Source organism: Limulus polyphemus, unplaced genomic scaffold (assembly GCF_000517525.1).
Source record: "Limulus polyphemus unplaced genomic scaffold, Limulus_polyphemus-2.1.2 Scaffold4539, whole genome shotgun sequence".
NCBI classification, from domain to species: domain Eukaryota; kingdom Metazoa; phylum Arthropoda; class Merostomata; order Xiphosura; family Limulidae; genus Limulus; species Limulus polyphemus.
In genome coordinates this window covers 1,547-20,556 of record NW_013670149.1, presented here as the reverse complement: position 1 = coordinate 20,556, position 19,010 = coordinate 1,547, and the positions used below count along the sequence as shown (strand labels likewise).

At 34.2% G+C, this 19,010-nt stretch overlaps 1 protein-coding gene across 1 annotated transcript; it reads right to left on the bottom strand.

Moving 5' to 3' along the window:
- Nucleotides 1–8,426: 8,426 nt before the first annotated feature.
- Nucleotides 8,427–14,703, bottom strand: LOC106471318 (dnaJ homolog subfamily B member 4-like). The gene is given in 4 exon segments (XM_022399926.1): nt 8,427–8,896; nt 9,764–10,241; nt 10,243–10,613; nt 14,368–14,703. Coding segments are annotated over 3 exon segments (1,059 nt in total). The 5' UTR covers nt 10,596–10,613; nt 14,368–14,703; the 3' UTR covers nt 8,427–8,668.
- Nucleotides 14,704–19,010: the final 4,307 nt, after the last annotated feature.

Genomic DNA, 19,010 nt, shown 5'->3' with positions numbered 1-19,010 from the left:
TTATCTGGTGAGGGCGACGTGTTTAAGCTTCTATTATTTTTAGATGGTATTTGTTGCTAAAGTCGTTGTTTATTGTGATCTTATTAAAATTCATGCATTTGAAATAAAAATAGACAGGGGGCGCCCTCACATGATCGGGAGAAGGTCCAAAATGGCAGTTTCTGTCAAACATTTGTAATCACCCAGTTTTAACACATATATATTCAAATTGCCCTATAGCAGGGCTTCAGCTGGATTGGGAAGTCCCCGCAAAGATGGTATTCTTTGCCCCCCCCCCTCGTGCTTTTTGTGAAATGACGCTCCTGAAAATAAAAGAAGAATTTAAGAAAAAATCAGCCTATACGTTTGAGTTCTCGAAATACTTTTGTTTACATCAGAACTACATAAACGCTTGTGTAGATGTAATATAACCCTAGATTAAATATTAGCTGATATACTACTTCGAATACGTTAAGTACAATCAGCGTGGCTTGCCAGTCCGGCACTGCCCTGTATATAATCTCTAACGTAATTTTAAGAGGTGTGATATGAAAATGACGGTCTTTGAAAATTAAATAATTCCATCCAACAAGCCAAGGATTAGGAAGTTTGATCTTCTGAACTAATAAAACGACAATTTGATGGAGTTGACGGTATAGAAGATGAGAATTTACATCTGGAGTATATTCTAGTTGTTTGATACATAATCACTAAATAAAATAAAAAATACTTGAAATAGAAAATTTCCTAAAATCAATGTTTCGTTGTTAGGCCTAGTATGCAGTGTTGACCTAGATAATATTCAAAGCTGAAACCACGGATAAAGATTCTTATAAATAAATATATATATATTAGTTATCAGAAAATTATACATCGAACGTAATAATTTAGCAAGAACACACGAAACTAACATGCCGTTATTAAATTTGACTAGAGTCACTTGACTAGACCAACAAAACAAAGTCACCCCTATGTCGCAGCCCAGATACAAAAATCACGGTCGATTGATATGAGGGATGACAAATGTATCTACCATGCAAACGAGAACATGATATTATGAGTGGGTGGGAGTAAAGATGGGGTCGGTAGGGATGGGGGCAGATGCTACAAGACTGGAAGTAAATTTTCCAAGTGTAAAACGAGTATACCGTTCTAGAAGATACGCTACACCTCCCAGTACGAAAACTCTTCAGGTCTATTTTTGGTCGTACTCATTACGCAGCAGCCGCGAGACGAGATTCTAGTGGTAGGAGAATATCCGGGGCCCACAGAATTCTTTAGCGTGCTTATTCTGGATGTTTATGACTCATTTCTCTGTCCTTAGACAAGAAATCCGATTGAGTTACTTTCAATACGAAAAAAAGGATACAGTATCCCATCACTATCAAAAACTACTCATATTTACAGAAGTTACTTTTAATATCACTCAGCTTTTTACCTTTTTGTTTTTGTTGATTAAAAAAATTACACAATGGGCTGTTTATGCTTTTCTAACCGCAGATATCGAAACCAGATTTTTAGTGTTATACGACCTCATACTCACCGCTAAACCACCGAGTGTGAGGACGATTTTTTAACCAACACATGAATTTTTGTTTGTCCTACTTTATAGCCTCATATAAATCACTGCGTCTTTTTTTTTAAGACCCAGATCTTTAAACTCACTTGTTATTTTTAACGTCTGGAAGAGTTGTATTTACGAATACCAGGTTTCCTTATATGTGACCTGTCAAATAAACTGTTAAAACGAGGATATGAATTTTATATTTAGTTGAAAGGTATCTTTGAAGTTGTTATAAAAATGGAAATAATTCAATATTAAACTTTCCAGCCAATTTCATATTTTATATACGTTTTGTCAGAAATTTGCGGGAAATGCATATAGAGTTAATTTGAAAGTATAATTTTAAAGGAATATTCCTTTATTTGTAGGCTAAACGTAGCCTAGTGGTTAGCATGTTTGGAATGTGCATCCAAGGGTTAACGACTCGTTGCTGTAAAAACGCGCTCCGCACTTCGGGGCTGTGGGTGCACCATAAAAGTGACGGTTGAATCCTATTGATTGGTCAAACAATAGCATCCCAAGAGTTGGTGGTGGGTACTGTTGATTAACTGTCTTTCCTCTAGGCCTATCAGTTGAATATTAGTATAGATAGCCCATCTGTAGCTTTGTGCGAAAATTATAAAACAAACAAACCTTTATATGTTTTTTCTCAACAAATGCTTTTGATGATTGGTTACAGTTGGCTATATCCATCGGAACTATTTATATTAATTTTTTTTTGTTCTGATTGTTGTAATGCTGATTGGTCCATATTGGACATTGTACGCAAAAACTCCACTGTATCAAGAAAACGTTTATCTATCGATTTCGCTATTACAGTTTATTCATGCTACAAACACTCTACACAAAGATTTCGGATTAGCTGATATAGTTAAGTTTCGTTATATTTCAAAACAGACAATAATTCGAAACAGTATTCAGTTTTAGTATGCAGAATACCTTAGTTGGCGGAGCATGGCATTTAACAGTAATATGTGAGTGTGTGAAATTATATCACAATAAGTCTGACGACAATGGAAATCACGCCACTTTTTTTACAGCTCGAGACTTATCTCACAAACGACTATGACGCAACCCAGTCACAGCTAAACGAGTCCGATTACCGGTATTAGCTAAAGTCCGAACTGGCAATAACATACAACAATCAAGGTACAGATGAAATGCTATAATAATCTTCTTACAGGAAATACGCGTTAAGTTAGCAAAGAATGACATGATTTAATTTACACGTTAAATATATATATAAGACCTTTATCTCTAGAATTTATTTTTGTTAGCCTATATTTCGTATTACAGAAGATTTTTGTTCTACATGTACATTACGTAACTATCTGTGGCGACTGAGTTTCCTTCTCTCTTTTTTTTTCCCAGTAGGATAAGTTGTAAGTCAAGGTAGTGAATAATAAAATATATTATTGTAAGCTGTATTTTATAATTTGTTTGTTAGCTAGAGGGCGTAGAATACCTAGATGGTTCTAAAAACGTGACGTCAAGTTTTCTTCTTGTATATTGGAAGCTAGATTTTATATATGAGATAGTTGTGAAGTGTGTAGAGTTATTTTAAGATAGAGAGCTGAAGTGACAGGCTAATGGGAAGGCAGTTAGTCAACAACACCCACTGCCAACTTTTGGGTTACTCATTACCAAAGAATAGTGGGATCAACAGTCACATTATAATGCCCTCAAAGATGAAGAGGCGAGCATGCGAAATGGCGGATTTCGATCCCACGACCCGCAGATTACGAATCAAGCGCCCTAACCATCAGGCCTTGCCAGGATCAAAAATCAGAGGAAGTACAGAAACAGCTTTTAGTTGTTTAACTACAAATACATCATTTCTCTTCATTGATTAAAGACTGAAGTTGGGAAATGAGCAAAGTTTATATACGTATCTGCAATCAAAGAAATATGTTTGGACAAATTACATAGGAAACATTTGTGGCAGGTATAAGTTTATGGTAAAATTGATGGTTGTAATTTGAAATGCTATATACAAGGTTTTCTTTTCTCAGGCACATGCACTATCCACATGACAGAGAGCCAATGTGATTGTTCGCTGCTAGAACAGACCACAATGGTCTCTTCTAAAGAAAAACACATGTGACTACTTTGGTGACCAAAGTAAAACCACGAATAACCAAGACAAGAGGTACTTAATAGTATACATATTGTTACGTCTCCAGTCGTTAGTTGATTTTCCGCAACTTCGTTCCGACGAAACTTTAGCGACACAAGTCCTTTCTTAATAAAACTGGTTTATTTCTTCCGAATACAACTTTACAATACATTTAATTTCAACAGTCGCGCTATATCTCACGTGGCCAACAATATTTTGTCCGCATACATTCAATTACTCATTACCTACACACACTGTCCCGTCACGTTGTGACCATCTTATATATATACCAGCTACCCCCAATCTAGTAATCTCCCGACAATTCACGAAAGTTCAAGAAAGAAGTGGCGTGATACTAGTCACGTGACCTCGCTGACGCAACAATATATAAACCCACAAATTTGGTGTATAATTTCATAAACAACGTTAGAAGTAAGACACCAGCAGTTTTTCTTTTTACCCATTTTAGGGATGTACTCTAATTCTGTTAAAGTTTAGTGTGGCCAGATTTTCTGTTTAGAAATTGTTACTGACATACGAGATAGAAATACAATTGGTTAGCCATGTTTTTTTAGATTGATATTCATAATGGGCTACTATGCTGTGCCCATCAGGAACACAAAAATCCGGTTTTTAGTGTTATAATCATTCGAAAATACCACTGAGCCACTGGGGAGGGCGATATTTTTCTATATAATTTTGTAACTATCCATTAATTTTATCCCGAGTGCTTTGAAAGTAGGATTTGCAAAGTCCTTTTGGCTGGTTTGTCAGAATCCCTGATTATCATTAACAGTTGAATTCAACTTTAATATCCTCAAGATTTTCATCCAACAATCTCAGCTGTCATAACGATTTTGTTACAATCTGCTACACAGGGAACTCTGCTAAAACTCTAAGATAAATCGAGCAGTTGTCATAAAACATCATCCCAATGTCTACCAAATAATGCTCGACAGCTCAGAAAATGAGGGTTACAATGACCTTTCATTTGTTTCAATCAACCGTCAGATAATCAAGTGGTTATCACAATGTTCTGCACATTCATCCTACAGTGAAACACGTGGCAGCTTGGAAAGCTACTTTATACCAGTTATTGACCTTTCAATCAAAGTGATGGGTTTACTAGCTTTATCTCACAACTGAGTGCTTCCCACTGGTTTCTAATTACAGCTATTCTGCCAAATTCAAGCTCAAGAGTTCCTCTTCTTCGAGTCCACTAGCAAATATTGCTCGATATTTCAGAAAGTAAAGACTGCAATGCCATTTCAATTGTTAATTGTTCAACCAACTGCCCTAAAATGTAAAATAATCAAGTGGTTATCACATAATGTATTGCACATACATCGTAGAGTGAAACACACTACTTGATAGTTTAGAAAACAAGGAGCGCCATTATATTTCAATCAAGTGACTGTCCTAATTGCTCCTCTTTTACCCCTACTTTGACATTCCCTCACTAGTAAGTTTGGATGATTCTTTCGCCAGTAAGTAGCACCCATAGGTTTTATAATTCCAGCTATTCTACCAAAATCTAGCAGAGATGTTTGTGGTAATTCCTCTGCTTCAAAGTTTGGGGCTGCACACATCTTGACAAATGTGGCATCCTTGGACAAAGTGCTTAATAAGATGACTTGGCACACCTTAACGTGTTCATTGTAGTGTTTTACACTAAACTTCATCATCACATCCCATAGTGTCCTCAGCCACTGTAAGCAGTTTAGAAGCATTTTCAGTATGCACCAATGGCTTGGAAGGCTCCTGATCAAAACTTTTAGTCCCTGGATCATAACAATATGCTATCTGCTTTTTCTGGTGACATCACGATGAAATGGAAGGACTTTAGCCAGCACGTGCATCTCACTACTTTCTTTAGCACTTGGTAATGTCACAAAGTGCCTTGCAACGAATACCTTGGTGACCAACAGAGGCTACCACTATAACTCTTATCTACTGCATTATGATCATGGAGACAGAGTGTAACAATTTCAGGTTTCATTAGGGTCACCTTGGATTCCCCAGCTAGGTTCTCTTCAACTTCTTGGTCTTCAGGAAGACAGACAGTTCTCACACAACGTGGCTGGTGAAAGCTCTAGACTGCCTCTCCTAGACGTTGCTACTCTCTCACACCCAACGTGGCTGGTGAAAGCTCTAGACTGCCTCTCCTAGACGTTGCTACTCTCTCACACCCAACGTGGCTGGTGAAAGCTCTAGACTGCCTCTCCTAGACGTTGCTACTCTCTCAGACAAGTCCTCATTATCACTGAAGCTTCTTCAACTCTGCTATAAATTTTGTGGTCTCAGGAAGCTACATCCCATCATAGATGATTTAGATTCCAAATAAACTCTGCAAGAACAAACCCTGGTGGTGGCACTAAAATGTTACTTTTTTTAGCTAGTCTGTGGTATTCAGGTATACAGATGTCCAGCAGAAAAGCCAAAAGTTTCCAAAAAATGCAAGTTCAGGACTGTTATGCAAAAAATTAAATTGAACAGTAGAGGAAAACAAGCAAACACAAGTGTATTTTTAAACATAATTTTTTTTCTTTAACAAACAATGTTATTTCACCTAAGTTGGTCAAGCTTATTCTTCTGTGTCAACAACAGTGAAATCGAAAGGAGAAAGAATTCTGGAAATATTCGACCTAAATACCCATGTAAAACAAAGAAAGTCAGGTATCTCCAAAGTTCAAATGTTCTACACCCAATGCTAAGCAAAGCTAGTTGTACAGGTTTCTTTACTGCCTGTTTGTCAATAGGCTATTTCTTAATAAGTCCATACAAAAACACTTAAAAGTTAGCTTGATATTCCAAGACAAAAGCTGTAGTAGTCTTTCCCGAGTAAAACGATTAGCAAATGTTTACGACCACGAAACGTCAACTACAAGGAAATTCAGAAACATTATGTTAATGTACCTGAATACAAATGCATTCTATGCTAGCTGAGGAAGGGTGAAATTTGTGACTACTTCAGTCATTATGCATCTCAGTCAGTGTAGCTTTCACTTTCTTGAAATTCTCATGCAGTTGGGTAAATAGGTAAAACACGCAGCTCTAACAGTAAACACTATTCTGTCAGTGCCATCTTTGGGAACGAGTATTTTTAAATAAAAACTGTAGACTTTACTGCTATGGAAAAATTAAAGTTAGCCTTGTCAACAATCGTACGGCTCTAGAATAGCAGCACTGTATATCTAAGGTTTGTAATTTACGATGATATGAACAATTTCTTTTCCAATCAGTTAAGCCTAATATCCCAAAAGTTAAACCCTTGAAAGCTTGGGGAAAGTAAAAAAAACTATTACACAGTGAAAAGTTCTGTTAAATCTGCATCATTATTTATTTACAAACTCTAGCACTTCTAATCTGTTACATTAAAAATCAACAATAATCTTTTACAATAAATAAAATTACTTATTTATTTACATCTCTAAAATGGATAATGTACATGATGTTTAAGTAACAATATCACTACTAGTTTGTAAAAATGTACTATCAAACAACAAAAACTAGTCTTACAAATTAATGTTAGTATAACAATAAAAATATATGCTAAAAGTAATAAACCATATCTAATTTTGTAAGAGAAAAAAGACACCACATTTGAGCAATCCTTTTAACCACAAACTTTATAAAGTATTTTAAATTCACTAAAATACACTCTCTAACATACAATATCAGCACAAAAAATGTTTTTTAATCATTACTAAGGCACTTATAGTATCCTATGATAGTAACTTACAGCCAATTTCTTTTGTATTTTTGACAGTTAGGCAAGAATTTAAAATGCTATTCCATGCACATTATCATCGATGAACACATATATAACATTAATTAGAAAAATGTTACAATTTTTAGTAAACTTTTAGTTCAGACTTATCTGCCTTACTTCAAACTGTTGAGGTTCAGAAGATTTTCCTCGGGTAGTTCTTCAGTTGAAATACTTCTTCAAGGTCTAGTTTCTTGAATTTAGTACACGCTTGTATTATATCTTTAAGTTGATTATCTTACAGTCTGTTTGTATGAACTTCAAGCTCATTAAGACACAGCAAGCAAAAAAAATATTTGATTCTCTTGAAATTAAGATCAACATAAAACTTTTATTGATTTTGTCACCCAAGGCAGTTTCCTAGCTTGCCTTCCCGATAAACTCGGGACTGCCAGAATGGTAGTATGCGTGACAATCATTAACCAGGAATATTTTTGGCTAAGTTATTTGATAATAATAATAATAGTTATTAGAATGACTGCTTGATTAGAATTCGAGTAAAACAATTACTCCAATACATTATATTACACAGTGATATTAGTTAGATAAAATGTATTTAAAGGAAAACAAAACTTTACAATCACATACACGTGGAGATTTGTCACCCTCAATGTTTGCAAGTATAATTATTAGCATGAATCTCAGGAATATGGCCAATCCTCAGCTTTGTAAATGTCTCAGGAATTTGACCATTACCTGTATTTGTGACTATCGTTCTTATTATCTAATTATCAATGTATATATAAAATTTAAATTGGTTTTGTAAAAAGCAAGTTCTTTGAAGTATATTTCAAGTAAGTCTTAAAATTTCTAAATTATAATGTCATTGAAATTTCTTCTTTGCCTGGTAAGTTTAACACCAAGTATTTTGCAGTTAAAACTAAATAATAAATACATAAGCATTTATGAGGCAGTCTACAACTAAGTTCAGTACTTCAGTTTAAAGCTAATATTAAACACTAATACTTGTAAAATTTTACATTAAACAAGTGATCAACTTTGCTGTCTTTAATGTTTATTGTACAACATATATAATTATTTACTATAACATAGGCTTAGCATCTTCTGTGACAGGACTTTCTGGTTTGATACTGATTAAAAAAAAAATATGAGCATACAAGTTGTTATAACATAATTTTAAAGTCAATCATTGTTGAGGTCTCATTATCTCTGTGCAAAACGAATTTGTTGAAATAAAGCAACAACAAGAATTTCATGTTCATCTTCATGTCTAGGAGAGTTAAGGTAAGCAATCCCACAATATTTGTTTTGTGGATTCGGTTAAAGTGTCAGGAAACCTTATGTCAAAGACCACATTCATGTCACCTCTTCGATTTGGCTCCTTGGGGTATGGAAGACCTTGCCCCACGATGCGACGAACCATGTTAGGTTTAATGACATCTTTGATACGAAGGGTCAGTTTTTCTCCCGTTAGGGTAGGCACATCAAAGCTAGTTCCACATAATGCCTAACAAATCAAAATGAATAATACCAACTTTAGAGCCTAAAATCTGATTATTATATCAACAATATTTATTTTACAACAAATTAGAAACGTCAGTAAAATGATTTAAACTTCGACAACACGTTTTTGTACAGGTAAAACTACAAGCCCACCACCACCAGGTAATTGCAGATACACAGCCCGTTTTCTTAAAAAATTCATTAACAAAGCACAATGATTGACCAGTGTAGCAAACCTGGTGAATTGACTAAATAACAAGTGATGCAACAAAAACCAGCTTTTTGAATATATATCTGCATTTATGTTTTCAGAGAGGCTCGCAACAGGCCGGTAGATCAGGATACATTATTAAACCAACTTCTATCTCACTGTTTTATAATCAAAAACAGATTCCACTACGTTAAAATATTTCAATGCTATTCGGAGAGTTTATAGGTACAAATATTAAAAACAAATCTGGTACAAAAGAAGATGTCAGGATGAGAAGTCACCATCGCCATCAAGATCAAACATACACGTGTTTCCCCAATGTAAAGAATTAACATATTTTAAGGATTTGTTAGGATTAAACTGAAGAACAACAACCATCTTATAGCTAATGTCACCAAAACCAATAACACTTCTCTCTGAAACTATAAGTAATTCTTTCTGGGAATAAACTTATAGATTATACTTTCTGAAGCTCAACAAACTATTATTTGTAGAAGTATTAATGTTATTGAAACAAAAGGGTGATAGTCATAAACATTTTTATTTTGTTAATTTCGATTCTATTTCCTTTCCAACATTTGTCTTGTTCTTAACACTTAACTTTGAAAATGTATGTTGATTTGTTACGGTCAATGCCCAAGAAAATAAAATTCAACCTACCTCTTTCAAACTGAGTTTAATCACATATCTAACATCACTGCCTTCTCGTTTAAACATTGAGTGAGGTTTGTCCCTAATGACAAAGACTATGTCAGCAGGTATAGTGCTGAAACCTTGGTCTCCCTCTCGCTGAAAAGTAATCTTGGTGCCCGCTTTCCAACCAGGTTTAATGTTTATTGTCAGCACCTTTTCTTCTCGTCGTGTTGAACGACCATCGGGGTTTAGGACTCTCCTACTGATCTTCATTTTCTTAGTGCAACCCCTGAAGGCTTCTTCCAGAGAGAGATAAAGATCATGTTCAACCGGTGGGTCTTGCTTGTTTGGCTTTGATCTATTCAAATTTGGGCTCCCTGCAGTAAAACTCTGGGAGCGGAAAGGGTTATTACGACCACTAACTCCGAAGGGTGAAGCAAACAGATCAGATTCAATGTTCATATCATCATCCATAAAAAAAAGATTTGGCCCCCCTCCGTGCCCACCCATTGAGAAAAAAGCTTTCAAATGGGTTATCAGTTCCAAAGAATTGGGCAAAAGTGGCTCTAGGGTCTCCATGAAACGTATAAGTAAACTGTGGCCCTGAGCCACCTCCACCGCCACCTCCTCCACTACCTCCTTTCAGTCCTTCTTCACCATACTGATCATATATTTCTTTCTTGTTTTTATCACTTAGCACTTCATAAGCTTCTGCCACTTCCTTGAACCTTTCTTCTGCCTCGGGATTTTTATTCTTATCGGGATGGAACTTTAGAGCTAACTTTCGATATGCCTTCTTAATTTCTTCGTCTGAAGCATTTCTGCTTAAGCCAAGAATTTTGTAATAGTCCTTCCCCATGGCATTTAAGAACAGAACCTGACATTAAAATAATAAAGATTAAATTTTTTCAATATATCTTAAAAAAAAATAAAAAAATAATACCACTACTTCATTAAGTAAACACAAAGTTGATTTTTATTTTAAGAAGTAAAATAACATACGAATAAGAAATTTCAATTTTGATTTATTTGAGTGTTGATATTTATTAAAATAGAGTAATTATTATTTTTGAAATGACATGATAAAAGCTTAGATAAACCTGGTAAAATCTTTCCGGGACAAGACTGCCATTCCCATAAACATGAATTACCGAAATGTCTTCTCATCATGCAGTATTCTACGTTAACATATAACATTTACAGACAACAAAGTCTTGTTGGTCATCAATACTGTTCCATCAACTTTAAAAAAAAAACAGCTAAAATCCAACCCTGATCACTTAAATATTAAACTTCCTTAAACTTACTGCATCCTTGACATCTGAAGGTTACTTATTCTAATGACCAAACATCTTGTTAAAAAAGTAAGACTAAGTTGACAACGGTTCCTACCCTGAAAAAATCTATATTTGTGTCTGCATCCTACCATTCTCACACGTACGAAAAAATAAAGAAAAAAGATGACACACTGATACTGTTGTAAGTTATATTTGTAGTGTTTTAATTTAGATGTTTGCTAGAAGAAGTTTGTCATTTTGACGATGTCAAGAATATAGTAAATCCAGAGGTATATCTAGAGACAAGGTGTGTTGTTTATAAATACAAGAAACCAGTTAGTGACGAGTAGCAATAATGTTCTTCAAATCAAAGGATGTACAAGAAAAAAAAGTGGCTGCCAGACAGTTGCCTTCCCCTCACTTCACATTTCAAAAAGAAAGAAATGGGGTAAAGAAAAACATTGCCAGTGGATGCCGTCAGACAGTTGCCTTCCCACTAATCAGCAATACGAAATTAGTGACAGAAAACCTTAGCAGCTTTTCGATAACAGATATAGGGCAAGGAAGTTCGGTGGCAATGGAAATCAAACCCACGACATTTTAAACATAAGCCTCCCCCCCCTGAATAATTGAAGCTGAGCAAATTTGAAGAAAAAAAAAACTTAAGGCCAAAAACTAAGTACACCACAGATATTCAGTCATGCAGATTTGTGCGTAACAAAAAAACAAACATAATAGCAATGAAAATCACTAATTTTAATAAGTTTATTATTTTTTATGACAGTTGAGTTAAAAATAATTTTGATTAATTGATTGTTTGAATAATCCAAAAGAGTAACAATCAGAAACAATCATTTCAACTGATCAATTTAATAATGATTCCAATTAATATATTAGTTTATATAACACTAACCAATTATATCAATTAAATTGGCCAGCTTTACACAGAAGTGAATGTGGCTGTAACGGACATTATTGAAGAAACAAATTAAGTTATCATTACACCTCAATCAAATCCATTCTAACTCTTCTTTTTTCAAGAGAAAACAATTTCAGAGATCTTAACCTATTCTTCTATGATAAAATTTCCATCCGAGGTATTATCATATCCTAGGAGCCTTTCTCTGAACTTAACAATTCAATGTCCTAATGTCTTGAACACAATAGTTTAAATGAGGCCTAACCAGTTACCTACACAATGAAATAACCTCTTTGTACGTATATTCAGAAATCTGTAGATACAACTTATTTGCCCTACACCTAGCAACAGTATACTGTTTGAAGGCTTAAGAGACTGATCAAGTAAAGCACTGAGATCCTTTTCTTCCATAACACTGTTGAGATTATTTCTATCAAAGTTAAACTTGTAATTTATGATAACATGAATTATTGTGTCATTTTTATAATTAAACTCCATCTGCCAGTTATTCACCAAACTTGCCAAATGATCTAAATCTCTTTCTAAAGGAGAAACATCCTCCTCAAAGCGAGCACCACCCATGATCTGAATATCAGCAGCAAGTTTAAGCAATTTATTGGCCATCAGTAAATAAATGTAGAAAGCGTTTTTAAGTAGTATTGGTCTGTACTTAATAAGTTACAGGTAGGAATTAGGCTTGATGATAAAAAAAGATGTAAAAAATAATAACGACTCAACTATCTTCCTAAAAATTAGTCTCTCAAAACAGTAAACTGATTTCTGTTGACAGCATAGCTAATCTGCCTGTAAAAATACTAAGTATAATCCTACCCACGGCAACAGGCTGATAAGACAGCCTAAAGGAAATGACAATAAGAACAGTTTTTCCCATTTTCCTTCAAGAACCCCATTCAAAATAAACATCACATTTTTTCATAAGCTCAAGGCTTTAAGGGGACGAGCACTAGCCTAAGGAAAATATTTTTCATTTTTGGGGGATCCTGGGAAATGCTTTAAGGTGCTCCATTTCATGCATCCTTAACTCTTTAAACCTGAGAGGATGCTGCCAGCATCCGTCAGAAAATTCAATTTTACCCATCGGATGTTGACAGTGTCCGATGACACTTGCGTCTCTTTGGCTGAAATCTAATCTAACCAATTTTTTTTTCTTAATCCACAGGATTTACATAAACTTTCTCATGATCCTTGAAATCATTCTTAATGTTGTTATTTTTAACAACCTTTTTACATTCATAGTTATGTTGTTCCATTTTTCTAGACCATTCTTGTAATGTCACTCTCAAGTTTCTCTTCACGTTCTTTCAGAGTTCCCCTTAAGATTTAGATCACAACTTTAGGTTTTTTTTTTAGGCTCTTTCACTCTATTTTCAGATTCTTCACACTACTGATGAAATATTTATAAAATGTTTCAAAAAGTCTATGTAACTTTTTAGTTCTGTATCCTTTAACTTTTACACCCTTATCTTACTTTTACCAGTAATACCGAGTTTTATGAACTGAACTTTCAACTAACACCTTTTGGGAATGAGATATGCTTAAAGACTTAAGATTTAAAACTTGTTAGTTTGCATAAAATACAAACCATTTCATAGCCTGTGCTCATTCTATGCAAAGGATTTGCTTAACACAGTATTTCATTCAACATATAAAAACAACTGTGGCTTTTAGTTTTCCTGCTGTTTTGTTTTAACTTACACCAGAGAACTGTTTAATGGAACAATCTTTGAACTCTCGTTACTTTAATGCTTTATTATTATTAATCTTTCTGACTCTTCACTGACTCCCTTTCTATCATCATAATTTAAAAACCTATTTTATAACTTATTAAATCATTGATATCTTATTGATTCTTTTTTTAAATGTTGTTTATTACTAAATTTGGTAATATTCTCACATTTGTAACTTGTACATGAAAAGGTACAAGTGGGCAGATACAGACACTGGATACAGCGACTGTATAAGCCCCAACTTACGTCTGGACCAAAAAATTATAATTATAGCTTTTGGTAAACATACAATATAAAATCACACAGTATTAATGCACAAATAACCTGCACCAATTAGACATGTTAACTTTTAAAATGACATACGGTATCTATAGTACAACCATCACTTGCAACATAATTCAGTAAACGTTAGAATGACAGTTTCGTTTTCAGCAATATTACTTACAAGTTACAACTTACAATGTTACACTGTTAGTGTTACTGTACCGGTAATAATATTAACTTTAACTTAGTTTTAAGTGATATTACACTGCTACAATTACTTGAACTAGTGCTGTGGACCAATGTGATAGTAGTCAAGCTTGTGAAGAAATCAATCACTTGTTATCTACACTTCAGTCAACATTAAATCAATATCATTAAACCACTTAAACGTAAAGTACTACACAATGATAAGAAGTAACTTACATAACGCTGCAAGTTATAGCAGCTTAACAAAAACACAGTCTATCCGGACAACTTCTGACACACGCGACTACGTCAGTGAAGCTTTTATTTCCCGTTTCCTTTCTTTGCGTCATAACCTATCCTATATAATAAAAACTTTTGAAATTCGGGCGTGTCATATATGCTCAAAAAGAATAAGAAAAAATTGTGTGAAAAGGATAATAAATGTTAGCGTCTTTAACTGATAGTATATACACTGTTATGCGTCATACAAAAAACTACTATCCCTAAAGTACAGCTTACAAATTTCACTACTTCCGCGTACAGTCCACCAGTTTAACCAATAAATGAACAGTTAGCAGATGGTGTAGTCTGTAGTCTATATTGCCTTACCTTCGTGCTTATAACCCTTTAAAGGGACCATTCTGAAAATAAATTCAAAGAAATACATTTTTATTGTATCATTTAACAGCACGAAATATGAAAGTTGTGATGTATAATATGGCCTACTAGTTAAAGATTCCAAAATATGCAATAAAGTTGACAAACTGAAATCCTGATTTTTTCTATTTTTCTAACTCAAACCAAAATTATGCAGTTGGGCGTGAAAGTTTAAATAAAGTTCAATTATCTAAATTGAGAATAAAAATTCAGTAGCTGTCTGTTGATTGTTTAATCGAAGCTTCATCTGTAGTATTAGAAGCGTCTCCTTTATCCGTAGCATACTCTCATTTTCGGCTTTACCTAGTGGATATACACTATTGATTATGTTGTATAGTTTCTTCTTAGAAATGTTCATGAGTGTGAGCCGGAGTACGGAAAGAAATTATTACCTGTATGTAGCTTTGGGACGTCATAATTCAATGACTTGGGTAGATGTAGTTGCTGAACGGTTTTATTGATGGTAGAATCAATAATGTAGTTCAGAAAGGAGTTAAGTGTTAAAACAGATTTTAGTTTTAGTAACTCTCGCTGTAAAAGATCCAGGGAACTGGTGATACGTGCGTATGAGATGTAAGTCAATTCACGTGGTTTTCTTTGAAATGAAGTGGAACGAAACTGTTAAAATGGGTGTATCGTCTGGTTTAGGAGGGTTTCTGATAACAACCAACATCAAAACGTCCTTGTTTGTTGAAATGGTTAGAACTGTTCTAGCTAGTATTTTCAAGTCTACACCAGTGTTAATCCAGGAGCTACCACCACTGAAGACTATTCCAGAAGGACTCATTGATGCCATATTGGGAAATTAAACGAGCCACAGACAGAGACGTGTGCCCTCTGCCAGGCCAAATTAAACCCACAGCGAGGAGTCTCCAGAGATTGGTAAGAATGACTCTAAGATAAACCAACAGCTTTAGGAAGAATATGCAAGGGTCTAAAAAGGGCTATCCATCAAATCTCTTTGGAAAAGTGGCTGTATGTAGGGAAACTCAAAAGCCTTCTGACATCCTTTTGAGAGGTACAGAATGTAGTGTGCGAGCATCTATAAAGTAGAATTGATGTCTCTATGTCCACCTTTTATGTCATAGGAGAGGTCAAAAATCAGATATGACTCTTTGGAGGCTTCTGTCAGTCTGTATGTCTGCCTTTTATGACTGTAGCTTTTGATCAATCTCAATTAAATTTTACTTGTACCCTCAGGATCCTCAGGAGTGACATAAATGATCACTGACCCCTGGAGGCTCCTATGTGCTATCCATACTATTCTGTCGATCTTTACCAAACTTCAAAGGCACCCTTAAGGACACCCATAGAGTGAAATAGAGGGTTTGCATTTGGATCTGTTGATATAGATTCATAAAGTTGAAATCGTTTTGAAAACATTTTGATATTGTATTGTATTTAGTTTGTTTTAAAACTTCTTTCATTGTTTCACTTCGAGTTTTGTATTTAGTTTTGTTTAACTTACCCGAAATTATATTTTATTCCCTGATTTCTTTTAATTACATTTGTTTAAAGGTAACATTTAATTTGAAAACTATACTTATTTATATTTAAATGCGTGATTTGTGTTTTCACCCATCTTTAATTCTGTAACAAGGTTTTTACTTATGTTTTGTTCCTAACTTATGTTATAATGTTGTAGCTTATATGCATCTCTGAATTTTGTTTCCAATTTATTTTCATTGTTTTTTATGTTCAGATTTTTTTACTGTTCTGCATTTCAAAACAATTGGAAGGTATAATAAGTTTATTTTATGGTTAAATTTTGAATTTGTTTACATCCAGTTTTGTATAGAAATTTTGGGTTGTTATATTGTGATTTTTTAAAAAATTTTGATTGCAGTTGTATTTTGTATAGCAATTGATTTTTATTCTACATTTATTTAATTCTCATTTGAATTGAACCGTAATCCCATTTTGTTTTGGATTACTTCATTCTAATTCATTTCAACTAGTTGATGAATATTTTGTGTTTGCCTTTGTCGTTTCTGTCATGGGCTGATCCTTTTACACAGGAAAATGTTTTATGTAGCTTTGTGCTTAACTTCAATAAACCCAAACCAGATAAATGTTATATACTACAGACTTCGTTTATAAGTTTGAAATGAGCCAATTCAAGCATGTGACACAGGAACTTGTATAAATTGGCTTGGAACTGTATGTATATTATTGAATGAGGTATGTAGCCTAATGAATTGTAAGATACCACTCTAAGGCTTCTGCCCAACTATAGAAGTGGGATATCTACACAATTCTGGATATTAATCTTAGTCATGATTTTATTTATTCCTTTTTCTTGTGCAGACATTTGGAAATCTTCTCCAGCTCCAGCAGTCAATTAAGTGAATAGGAAGCTGGCCAGTTGGTGATAAACATAAGCACCATTTTAGTGAATATATTTTTATTTATTCATTTGTATTTGTTTGTTCTTCCTTTGCTGTCTGGTTCAGATTTATTGTAAGGCATAGCATTTCTGGAATCTTCATTTTTTGGATGTTTTAAACTTATCTGTGGGATATAAGTGAACCTGAAAACCTATGAGGTCACTTTAGATTGTCAACATAACTGATCAAGTTCTTGGCTTCAAATTTAACTCGGTCTTATAAATGGCCAGTTTTACACTGTGTCAAATCTTTGATGAAAAGCACTGTCTGTGTTACATTCGTCGAGTTTCTTCTCATCTAAGACTTTAAGTATTAATCGCTACACTATTAAGACTCAGTCAGCAGCAGACATTACACTTTAACGATTTTAGTACACGTTTCTGTGATTATTATTTATAACTTTACACCAAAGCAAGCTATTTATATAACTCACAACTAAAATTACGTTAAGAAATAATGTAGCTACTTTTATTTAACAGATTAACTAAGAGTATATAATTTCATTAAATATTCACAAAAAAAACAACATTTGTATGATAATTAGAATGCACTTTTCCTTCCTGCTATTATCAATATATATTTTGCCCATAATCATAATAATATTGTGATACTTAGATCATCAGATATTTTCCGCTTGCTTTTAGTAAGTAATAAAGGAAGTGAAAAAATAACTTATTTAGTTTTTACGCATTTGTAGTTCAAGCATATTGTCCAGAAAATCTTGAAGTTACCTTGTTCTAGTTGATGTTGTCTATATGTTACAGCTGACCAATGCTGTGAGAGAACAAAGTTTACGAGGTGATGCCGTTGGATGTACAAAAAAACAAAACAACAACAACAACAACAAAAAAATGAGTATACCTGTTGAATTCAGGTGCATTTTCTTGGTTCAGTTTTATTAGGAGATCTTGGAGTAAAGTTCGTGTTTTAGTTCTATGGAGGTCAGTCCTGAGAGAGTGAAAGCTGCGTGACTAAACACTGCTTAGTAGGTAATTGACTGTGGTCCTATCTGTGCAAGTATGCATGTTGCGTTTTCTTTTTTGTTTAATAATAAATATAGTGTTTGTTTAATTCAAAACTTGTCCAATTATATTATTTCTCACACAAGAAAGCTCAGTCAAGTTTTCAAACACAGACTACTTCATAAATGTTCTGTTCGGCCCTGCTGTTGATAGCAGATCTATCTTTCTGATACTTCTGAGGAAATTAGTTCACATAGCTGAGAAAACCACGATATCTCCCGCAGCTTCGTCAGCTTAGGATATTTTGGTTAGCCCTAAAATCCCTATAAAAGCTAACAACGCAAAATAATTTTCGTAAGAATAGTAAAATATAAAAACTTTCAAGACAAATAAGATATGTCTACTGTGAACCATTCTACGTCTTGGCCTTAGGCCTAACATTCTACGTCTTGGCTTTAGGCCTAATGTAGATGTGTCTTCAGATGAACTTCAGTTTATAAAGAAGTTGACCATTTCTACAGAAATAAATGACAACATGAGTTATGTTTTGTTGAACTAACGTGTTGGTGTTTCATAATGTAACAACCGTGTCTAGTCTGTTATTTTGGTCTCATTTTAACTTATTAATACTTTGAAAACAAATTCTTAATTCTTGCTGTAAACTTGTTGTTTTTCATAATGCAAAGCTACACAAGATTATATCTGCACTCTGTCTACCGTGGGTAATGGAACTCCAGATTTTAGTGTTGTAAGCTCGTAAACTATATCGCAATTATTTTGGGACGGCACCATTTTTATATTTTTATGGCCCGGCATGGCCAGGTGGATAAGGCGGTCGACTCGCAATCTGAGGGTCGCGGGTTCGAATCCACAC